The sequence below is a fragment of the Melanaphis sacchari genome, unplaced genomic scaffold (genome assembly GCF_002803265.2).
Source record: "Melanaphis sacchari strain LSU unplaced genomic scaffold, SCAv2.0 Contig0_pilon_pilon, whole genome shotgun sequence".
NCBI lineage: Eukaryota > Metazoa > Arthropoda > Insecta > Hemiptera > Aphididae > Melanaphis > Melanaphis sacchari.
This window is the reverse complement of record NW_020270366.1, coordinates 13470745-13482792: the sequence shown is the minus strand read 5'-3', so window position 1 is coordinate 13482792 and position 12048 is coordinate 13470745. Positions and strand designations below refer to the sequence as shown.

Genomic DNA, 12048 nt, shown 5'->3' with positions numbered 1-12048 from the left:
ACATTAATATTAAATATCTGTTGTTATATTTTGTCACTGCATATTGTGGGCGAGGTATTCTTCGTAATTTCTGATTGTTCGTTTTTCAACGATTCACAGACGCTCTACACATATAATTTATACTCAGAGAAGCCATATACATACGTATTATGCATAATATACCTATTATACACATTATACAGTGATATTCTTCTTATCTGTAGTTTTTGTATTCGAAAAATTATTTATATAATTTTAAGAGTATTACAACAATTTTGAAAAAAATATACTTTTTACTATTTTGCAACACTATTGTCAACTAAAAAAATAAACAACTTAAAGAATACTTATGATATGATACAAAAAATATATAAAAGTCATTTTTTTTTTTCAAAAACATATTTTTAATGAGAAAATTACTGTTGAGGGATAGGAGAATTACCTTGTAGATTAGGTTAGATTAAACGCTTTAGGTAATTATGTATATTCGTACCCCAAGGATATATTATAAAAGTGTACGTATTATATAATATGACTAAAACATATTTATTCTATAATAATTTTAATAATTATTATTATTTTACATTGTATTATGTGTAACAGAGTTTTTGAAAAAACGTTAAGACTCACAAAAACATCAAAAGTGTATAATACGTGGTTCACTGCATATTTTGTGTATAATGATGTGCATGAATAAGGTGGCAAAGAACTGACGAGATTCATAGCATAAGTATTAACAACTGCAGCTTAATTTTTTTTGATAATCTATATAGAAATAAAAAATAAGGAAAAAAATGATATTATATATTATATTGGTGTTTTATTATAATATAATATTGGAGTATTATTAATATAATATCTATTATTTATTAACTATTAATATAACTACTAGTGTTTGTGTTTCTATTAATTTTGCTGATTTTTATTATTTGAAATTTTTTTATTTGTTTAAAATAAGATGAGATATTTTGGATTTTATAAAACTTGTAGTGCGATATATCACTTATCTCAACATTAAAATGACGTACATAATTTATATTGCTTCTACTTCCTTTGAACTTCTTATTGAAAAATATACATATAATACAAATATGTATGTATTGAAATTTAAAATAGGCGTATAGTAATGATAATAATAATAAACAATTTGTTCGTTTAATATTTAACGTATAGGTTGCTATTATAATAATGTTGAAATCGTATGCGTCTTAATTTACAATAAAAAAGTTTTTAAACAAAGTTTGGTTACTCTTTGGAATGATGAGAAAACAGTAAATTAACAATCATCCGACCGTTATTATAGATAATTACCTTGTATGCGTTTCGTCTGATCAGGATGAGTTTTGAGAGCAGTCTCTAGTAATTCCTCAGCAGCTTGGATATCGCCTAACCCCCATAATGCTTCAGCTTTGTAAAGGACAGCGTTCAGCGATCGTTTATTGAGACGCAACGCTCGATCACAATCTTCGATAACTTCGTCCATCAGACCCAAATTGATCTTTGCCAGCGCCCGGTTGGTAAATAGCACGCAGCTGTCTTTGCGCACATCGATAGCCTAAACAACAGCACGATGTAATAATAATATATTGGTAATAACAAATACGTTCAAATTTTAGTATGAAAATAGTGGCACGAAAATTATAATACTGTTTTAATAATCTAACCCATGGATTAGATTTTGGTTTTTGAAATAATTGCATTTATAGGCGTATGAGTAGTAGTAAAACAACAACAGAAATATAGATAAATAATAAATGATAACGTACACAAACCTTTTAAAGGTTAAGTTAACTACGTATTACTGTAAATTTAAGTATCGCTATAATACGTTCGCCTAGAGAATGTGGATAATTCGGGCATACGGCTGCGAGCAAGGTTTATTGATGCGATGAAATACAACGCGCTATGGTTTGTGCGTAACCACATTTTCTCATCTAACTGAATATATGGGTAATATTAATTAATCAATATTAAAATCTAAGAGCGAAAAAATTTAAAAGATATCCAAAATTTTAAACAAAAACACTGATAATATTATTAATAAATAATTATTATTATAATAAAATAATAATATCTGCTATCGTTTTAAATATATTTTTAATTTAATGGATATTTAAGTATGAATAATTATATATCATTAATAACCAAGTAAGTATTCAAGGTGAATTATATTGCTATCGGAAAATCAAACGATAATAATAATAACAATATTATTTCAAAACAATATAAAATCTTATTACCATAATATTATTTTAGTTATATTAAAAAAAATATTAAACGTTAAAGGTAATATAATGCGTGTTGTATTAACAATAATCTCAACTCATTACTTATATTTATACTACTTAGGGTACGTTTTGTGTGTTGTATATAATATTGCGTAATTTTTTAAAATTATTATGCAAAATCTATATTAGGTATTAATATTATATGCTATTTAGGGTTACAGTTTTATTCTTTTAACAGTGAATACTCATTGTATCACAAAGTATAAATGTTTTTAAACTTCGAAGTCACTGAGAAATAAAATATTTTTTTTACCATTTTCATCATTAGTATTTAATAAATAGTATCAATTATCAACTGTAAAACTTGAAAGTTGAAACATTCAAAACATATACATTTAACAAATCCATTACAATGATGAATGAGTAGGTACTCAATGACAAGAAACACTCAACACCTAGTAGCCACTTACTGAAGAACAAAACAACTTCCGCATTTTTAAGTTTTATTTTTCTAATAACAATAACACAAATATTATTTTCATCTTCCTAGGCAAACTATTTTCATAAAAATTTTGATAAAAAAGTAAGTTTTTAATATCCGTATATTATTACACCATTGTTATTTTACTCTGCAAAATTTTAGTCCACTACTTTATTCATTAAAATGATAAATACCTACTTATTACAAATTTACTAATATCTTTCAATATTTATGCTCTATACATCAAAATATTTGGAAAAATATTCCATTTCGAATTTTGAAATTAAAAATGTATAATTTTATTCAAAAAATTATAAGCATAAAAAACGAAACGGTAAAATTAGTAAAAAATGTAATTTATTTTCAAAGGTTTGGTTTTATTATATATCATTATAACAATTTATAAAAGAAAATTTAAAAACGTTATTACTTTTTTAGGATAGAGATTGTTTATTGTTAAAATAAATTATCAATTTACTTGTATATAGGTTCGTAATGACAAACATAGTGAAACAAACAAAAATCATTTTTTTTTTAAAATTATATCCTAAGAAGAATTTTTGCAACTAGATTTTATTTATTAATGCTAATATTTTCTGTAGAAATGATTGTTTTTTATTGCGCATTATGTGAATTATGCATCATAATATACGCATTATATATATTAAAGCTACCTATATTGTACATTGTTATCTATAACTCAAAGCCGTAAATTATTTAAACTCAAAGTTATGTTGTTATCATTAGAGATTATGTAAACTGTATATACAATAAGTATAATACGTAATAAAAATTAAAATCCGTCATTATAAAGAAATATACATAAAATATAATATGTCATATAAATTGTTATTAATTAATAATATTGTAATTATTGTTGTTTAGCAGTTTATTATTGTTTTTTTAATTTATTTAAAACTACGTCGAAGATTACTTCCACATCAAGCTACCACACCTATTAAAATTTACAATACCAAATATTATTGCAATCAAATCTTGGCCACAATCTCAATAGTTTATAGTTAATGATTTCCTCAGTGAATTTATGAAGACATAAATGCATAATTATAACAATTTGAAATGCTAAATATTTTATTTCGCCGAGGTTTAATGATTGCTTTAATAAATTACATATTCAAACAATAATAATAAATGGTATTTATATCGTGACTATATTTTAACGACTGTAGACATAACAGATTTATACTACATAAATAAGTACCACACTTTTTAGTTTTTTCAAACACAAAAAATTAATTTACTGTTTAAAGCTAATATAGAAAATTTGGAGTATGGTGTACAGGAAGCGGAAATAGGTTTATGCGGGTAATAATAATTATTAAAATAAATTCAAAAGCGTAATAATAAACCATCAAAGACAATTTTCAAAATTTTTCTAAACTGATCTTTATTACGTTTTTTCGCTATCCGAGGGATTGGTGATAAAATGGCTGTGTGATAGTAAAAGCGATGTAGACTAAATATTATTAAACAGTAGTGGAATTATCTCAAAGATCCCGTGAATATGTATAGCAATAATTCATACATTATAGCAATTGTAAACTTGTAAAAATCTATTATAAAAACATTTGTTGTCGGGTAACAAGAATATTCCTATAAGCAAACCTTTGTTCGGTGCGGTTAGATCAGAAAAAAAAGTAAACGCAAAGAAAATAAAAATAAATCTTGTTAGTTGTCAATAGGTATAGAATAATATACACCAGCCGTTTGTAAATGTTTTCTTTGTGCGTATGATTCAAGTAATGCATATTATACTCTTATTATTATCGACGCGAAGAAGCTGCAGGTTAGAAAACGAACATTTTCCATTGAAATGCACACAAAGCGTGCGAAACCTTTGATTCACCCTTGATATAAATTTGACACGTTTTCATGACGTTGACACGACGTATATTATATATTATGTTATTATACAGAGTAATTCATTTGTCGTGAATCGGGTAGTAAAAATATAAAAATTTTAAATTTTCCTGTTCATTTTAAAATATTACCTGTATAAAATAATAACATTACATAACATATTTTTATTTGTTATTACTTATTATTAACAACATTTTTCGTTTTGAGTAGGTATGCCTTTAAAGAATCCTATATGCAGTGTTGTGCAATTATTATTACAAAAGTGTTTCGATAAATATGGCAAGTTCTTTATTTTTTTAAGTTCGGTAGTCGATCTCCATTTTGTACGTCAAATATTCAATAACTATGATGGACGATGTTTACTTTATATATTAACTTATAATAAGTTTTTCGATGGTTATAATATCATCGTAGTAGATGGATGATTATTTTCAGGAGGTCACTACTCCTTCTCTAATGCTAACTTGAACATTCAAATCGTAATAACAACAGTTTAATCAGCTTAATGATTGTCGAAATGTATATAGAACATAACGTGTGTGGCTATACGTATTTATATAATATTGTTATTTATTTGCTTGATTAGCACATTTATCTCAATGCACTATTAAAATTAATATTAAAATCGAACTTCGAAGCATTTTATAACGCATTATAATATGGTCAATGCCTATTAAAATTAAATTATCTTTAGCTTTATTTTTTGAAAGAAGTTTTAGATAATATTAGCGTTTTGAAAAAAATCTAGAATAAAGTAAATGTTCTCCCAGGCCTAGGGTATATAACATGAATGTGTATAATAAATACTATTATATGAAATTTTTATAAGATCATATATAATATTAATATTTATGTATCTTACAAATAGTTTTCTAATATAATATTAATTTAATGTTAAAATATAAGTATATGTATAATATAATATATACGGTATTTACAATGTAAGTATAAAAATACTATTAAGTATACAAAAATCTATTTTTATTGCATTATATATTCATGTAACTGTTTATAAAATAATTAACTTTGATGATCTATAAATAAATTGTTCAAATAAAAAAAAAAATAAGGGTAAATTTTAACTTATTTTGGCCAATAACCTTAAATATTTATTAATGTTGCCTAATTTTATTTTTATTTGTAAAATACTTGTACGTTTCTATAGTTTATTATTGTAGTATATATTTATATAATAAATATATAGCGAGAAGCATGATAATATATCAGTTTTTCGCTTTTAAATTACTCATATCTTGTATACATATATGCGATAAAGCTGTCCAAATTTTGGAACTAGTATAGGTACAAATAGTTATAAACGCCAACAATCCAATAAATAATATGATTTATTTAAACTGTTATGTTGAATATAATATACTTATCCTAATCGATTATCATTAATGTGTGTATCCTTTTGGTCATGAAGACAAGGAATTATACGCGAAATTCGTTTGTAAGTAATAATAAAGTACGAAAAATGTAATGAAATACGATAAACCCTTAGTGAAATATGATTTCTTACTTGATTGTAGTAGATGAGAGCTTTTTCATAGTTCCCCTTACGGTACTCACAATTTCCCATCGTCTTCAAATAGTCTGAACGTTTTATTTCCTTTTTCTTAGCTTCGGACCTCTGTTTTGCATCTCTCTCCACGTGTGCCATAAATCCAGCTTAAAACAAACAAAAATATTATAAATATTTAATAATATATAGATATCACACACAACTTCATATTAAATAATATTATAATAAAGACAACGAAATTAAATAAAGGAATAATTATTATTTACATAAAATAAACATATATTTTATAAAATCAGTGCTCAGTCAATACATCAAATTTTCGCTGCTTAAGAAAATTACTTGGCCATATTTACACAATTTTAGCATCTCTCATTTGATCACTTAACTAAAAAGTACATTTGCTGCACAAATGTTGACGCAAATAATTATTTCCATTTTTTTTCCATATATATATTATTATTATTATTTTTGTAGATTCTGATTATAATTATTTATTTATTTTTACATGTGACTCATAATAAGTATATATTGTATAAGTGGGTAGCTGATCATTTCTTGTTATCACTGTTGAAACCTACACAATATTTATACAAGTAGAATAAAGTACATACAATACGTTTTGAATACCACAGATATATATATATATATATATATATATGATTGGTAGTCAGGTAGATACTTAGAAAAAAGATTGTCGTTAACCAGGAATTCGTTCGATAGACAAACTTTATATTTTAAGAAAATCGGTAAATATTATAGCGAGCACTACTAGTAATACTATAGTATACCTAGTATATTATCTATATTTTTTAAGTACGAGTATATCAACTGTACTAGGTATACGAATTGGTACTATGATGTTCCACTATTATAATATTAAAGTGAAATTATTTCTAAGATTTCTGATGTAAACTAATTTTTAATAATTTATACACAATATAGTATATTATACTATAGTAACTACTAGTAGACTCATCCGCGTTGGTTTTAAATCGCGTTCAATCGTATTCTCATCAATAAGTAATGGTATAGGAATAGGTTTATTGGTATAAGATTTGCGATAATACTAACGCGTTGCAGTGCAGTGTGTATTTAATACAGAGAACGACACCGGTTCTTACCTTAATCGATCTACGATGAAACCCCGGAAGTTCGTGATGTTGCATTTTCCATTCAACCGACCGCGACGACCATATCACTACGCATAGCGTATACACACAAATACACAATATACCTATATTTACTATTTTGTAAGACACGCGCAAACGTCAGCGTATTTGTTGCCCGTATGAAATCATTTTGAGATTTGCATGATACCAATAATACGTATATACATTGTATAGTTTACATAAAAGCGTTTTTTTCCTGTATATTTTATTGCCCGCTTATATGTAATTTTTATCAATTCGTTTTATATACATGCTATACAACGCTGTTTCCGGGTTTCACGACTGTGTTAGGTATGTTTATATTAGTATATAATATATAAATAATATATTACGTTTTATATCTCCGCATTGCACGTTCTTTGAAATCTAATCGATTATTAACGATTGAAAAAATCGATTTTTACGTGAATCATTTTACAATTCTATTTTAATTTAATGATTATTATTTTTTTCAGAATGATTTCAGTTATGGGATGTATAATCTGTGTATATTCTTGTAGTAATACAGGATATCTCATACCTACCTATATCAGTATCTAAAAATATTGTGTGCACTATATGATACATATGTACAGAATTATAACCTATAGGGTGCCTACGAAATTTAATTAAGTTAATGAAATTTAATAATTTTAGGTTTGATAAAGACCATAACTAGGGATATTTTAGTGAAGTGTTGTAAATCTTTAACAAGTCATATGACCTTAAAACCAATCTTTACTAATTTTTCTTTTAAAATATTTGGAAATTGAATGTGATGTAACGTAATTTTTCAAGATTACAACGAGAACAACGTACGTGTATAACGGGTTTTCTTGTTTGATTTGATACGTATGGAAATTGATCTTTTCAGTTTTGAATTATTGAAAATTTTTTTTTGAAGATATCTGGTGCATTAAATTGAAAATTTAAATCCCAAGAAATTATTTATACAATATATTAGATTGTATAGTTTGTTTATATATTCATAACATTTTAGGTAATCAATATTGTACTTGATTTTTAGTTTGTTTGATTTGTTTCCGTGATATATTCATAGTAATTCGATTTGTATAAAAGATTTATCATTTTAGTGATGCATGTATAAAAAGATTTTTCTTTTTCTTTTTGAAAAGCATTTTAAATATTCTCATTTTCAATAACATCATAATAGCTTCAGTTAAATCAATTTAACTTTTAGTAACCTTTACAAAAACAATTTAAAATCAACTTATCTTATGTTCTGAGAAGAGTGATACATTTTTGTTAGCGAGTAAAAAAACTTAAAGTGTAATAAGATAAAAGCTACACTTTTCACCATTAAAAAAACATCGAGAATACAAATTATTTTTGGAATACTCAATGACAAGATATTTTCGACATACTATACAAAATATAGGACTTTAGGAATCTCAGTTTTTTTCCTATATTATATAATTATATATTTTAGATGGATTTGTAATTTACTGCTTATTATTTTGAACATAAAATATATTGAAGCTATACCTTCGGATTCACTATAAATAAGTATTGACCTTTCCACGACAAATATAAAATCTTACTTTTAATTATTTATAAAATATGTAATAATGAAGTATAATTGTACATTGAGAAATTTCAAATATTTATTTTATTTAAATAGCGGTATAAATAAACGTAAAAAATAAACTATGATAACGGTGATATAGCTTGTATACTATGAACATGAATCGTACATAATATTTCTCAAGTATTTACACGAAATGTAAATTTAAATATATATATATGTATTGCATTACTTAACTGTAAATAAATATGATCTTACACACAGGTATTTAAATTTTAAATATCAGATGTATAAATAAATAAAACAAATATTTATAACATGATATCAAACGATTGGATAAGAAAAAATATTTATAAAACGACAATTAAAAATAATTGAAAATTGTAAAAATTTTTGTAGTTGCTCGTTGACGTAGGAGTTGCTAGATTTAAGAGAGGAGAAGGAAAACAAATAATTTTAATAAAAAAAAAAAAATAAATATTTACGGAAACCGTTCATATTGGTAGTACCTATAATACTACTAAAATATATGCGTACCTAAAGTACAATATAATATTTCTCAGTATTTCAAATAATATTATAATATCATAGCTCATATATAAATAAAAATAAATTTTCATACCGGCATCTGCGGGTATTTCATCTGCGGGTTTTCCTAAGTCTTCGAAAGCCTTATGGTTTATCTTCGTACCATTGAGCACAGTTTTCAGTGAGCTCTCATCCCATACCTTTTCATCGTTACCCAATAGCTCTTCAGCCCGGAGCATACCTACTTTGGATTTGACTTCATCCTTCGAACTCAAATCCTTAATAATTCCACCTGCAGAATAATATATGTTACAAAAACTGTTATCAACTATCTAATATCATTTGTGTGGCTTTGATAATGATTTCGGACTAAAAGAAAAAACCTAAGACAATAATTCTTCTAAAAACTAATTATAACATAAGCAATATTTACGTTAGTATTTGTAACTTAGTTGCGGAATTTATTGTCATAAATTATTCAAACTTTAATGTGTTAAAAAAAAAAAAATTTATATTTTCTTGTAATTTGAATTAAATATAAAACAAACAAATTACAAAAATAACCACCGATGTCTTAGCATGTTTACTGCAGATAATATTAATTTACCAAAAATTTATTAAATTTTGTATTTCGCTTATAATTAATTTATTATTACTAAAACAAAACTATTTATGGTATAAAACTGTATATTAAAATTAAATTAAATGTTTAAATAGTATAACGTTCTACACTTAAACCTACGATTTTTAAGGCCTTCCCTTTCTAAATTCCATATATATGTAGTAGTAGTGGTATATTACGGTCTAAAGTATAATTTAAATACACTTGTTGTGTTTTTTCGCTATTCTGTAAAATAAATAAAGTTCAAACAGCATATGCTTAAGCATAGTATTAATTAATACTATTACAAATAGAATTGTTTATAAAAGTTGTAATCTCTGAAGGAATTATTTAAAAAGTATTGAAATAATTATTTTTTTGTGAATTACTATCTATAATTCCGTGACAATTTAATTAAAAATCACACGAATTACAGTAATAAGTTAAAAGCGTGGGTTGGTGAGCTGAAGCCCCCCCCCCAGTTTTCAATAACGTTTTATTCCGAAAACGCATTCATTGCTCTGTTTGATATTAAGTCAGAAGTTATACAGCGTATTCTACATTAATTTTAAATTGAAAAGTGCATGCTCAAATTATTGCTAAGAATTTATGTGTAGTATCTAAGTATATCAAATTCCTTGCACCAGTGACCCGCTATAGTACATTGTGTATCAAATGTGAATAGCTTTGCTATTATTTGTCCGTATAACTAGTGCGATATTATACTTATGCAAATGCAACTGCTATATATAACGGTGTGTTGTATGTACGGCGTGCACCTACCTATGAGATTTACTTTGCGCATGGATTCTTCAAACTCTTCGTCGTCCATTGTCGGATCGTGAGACTTCAAAGCGTATTCGGGTAGTTCAGTATCTATATATATATATATACACACACAACTATGTTACAATGTACAACGACACTGTGCTCGCTGCAGTTGCAGCTGCGTTGGCGAACACGCGATTTGTCTATAAATGGCCGAGTGCCAAATGACGAGTGAAAAACAGCGCACAGCGTTATTCGATGATAATATTATAAGCCACTGCGTATACGCGTATTGTTGTTATAATAAAATGTGCATAGTTTCCCCGCGCACTTCTGCAGTTGCCATAGCAAAATCAGCTATTGATAACGCTCTGCGGCCAGGAACGTGCCGCTGTCGTCGCAAACCTCGTGCGATAGGTATATTATGTGTGCTTTACAGTAATAATATTGCTGTGAAACGCGGGCATTTAATGTGTAATACAATACATCTTATTGAGTCTATAGGGTCTACTGTATAGAGGTTTTAGCGAACTACATAGAGACAGTATTACAGAAATAGAATCTACAACTTGAGAGTGTATGTAAAATTAAAAATAATTTTAAAGTATGTCGTCGATTAATAGAATAAAAAAAAAACCTTATTTGTTTTCGCAAAATATTAAAAAAGTTCCGATAGAATAACATTTTTTGTATCAAGATGTTGGTACTTCAAATCAACACATTTTACATAATTGATTATATTTGTACAAGAACAAATGTTTGTTTAAATAATACGATTTTATAAATATTTATAAAATCTGTGTATAAGTCATGTTAGGAGTCATTGTTATGCTTGTAAGCAACAATCGTTTTGAGTTCTTGTTTTTATAAATTATTTTATTTTATTGATGGATATGGAAATGAGGAAATGTAATACAATGTAGGTTTAAGTTAATTAATCTATTTGTTCTGTTTATTAAAACATTCTAATACTTTATAATCAATGAAAAGTAAAGTAAATATGAATTTAATTATTATCATACATGTATTATATATTATATTGTATGAATATTTTGTAGTTTATTTATTGTTATCGTCACTTGAGACAATAACATATGCTCTTATACTAGTCTACTGTCGTACTAAAAAGAAGTTGTTGGAACCTTTGCTTATTATGGGTATTTATAATTATTATTATTATTTTTTTATTGGTATTAAAAATAAGTTGTGTATAGCCACAGTTATATACAACTACGGATATTTACAACAGATTTTTAATTTTTTTAACATGATAATAATTAATAGGTAGTTATTAAAACCAATCAAATTTAAAATTTAAAATTATATATTAAATGACTGAGTTGAATTTGGAGTGAGATGATTT

The 12048-nt window shown here is 25.8% G+C and overlaps 1 protein-coding gene across 1 annotated transcript; it reads right to left on the bottom strand.

The window, feature by feature from the left end:
* Nucleotides 1-564: 564 nt before the first annotated feature.
* LOC112595174 (tetratricopeptide repeat protein 12-like) lies at nucleotides 565-10972 on the bottom strand. The gene is made up of 5 exons (XM_025340292.1): nucleotides 10701-10972; nucleotides 9411-9608; nucleotides 6092-6240; nucleotides 1291-1534; nucleotides 565-744 (listed from the first exon to the last, which is right to left on the bottom strand). The coding sequence occupies exons 1-5, from the start codon at nucleotides 10747-10749 to the stop codon at nucleotides 713-715; spliced, it is 672 nt and encodes a 223-aa protein (XP_025196077.1). The 5' UTR covers nucleotides 10750-10972; the 3' UTR covers nucleotides 565-712.
* Between the last annotated feature and the right edge of the window lie 1076 nt (nucleotides 10973-12048).

What these genes read in the sequence shown, in the direction of transcription:
- LOC112595174 (XM_025340292.1), bottom strand. Translation starts at nt 10,749, where the DNA reads ATGGACGACGAAGAGTTTGAAGAATCCATGCGCAAAGTAAATCTCATA. An exon ending in GCGCAAAGTAAATCTCATAG is followed by an intron (nt 9,609 to 10,700) that starts GTAGGTGCACGC and finishes ATTATTCTGCAG; the next exon opens with GTGGAATTATTAAGGATTTG. An exon ending in CTCTCATCTACTACAATCAA is followed by an intron (nt 1,535 to 6,091) that starts GTAAGAAATCAT and finishes GCTGTTGTTTAG; the next exon opens with GCTATCGATGTGCGCAAAGA.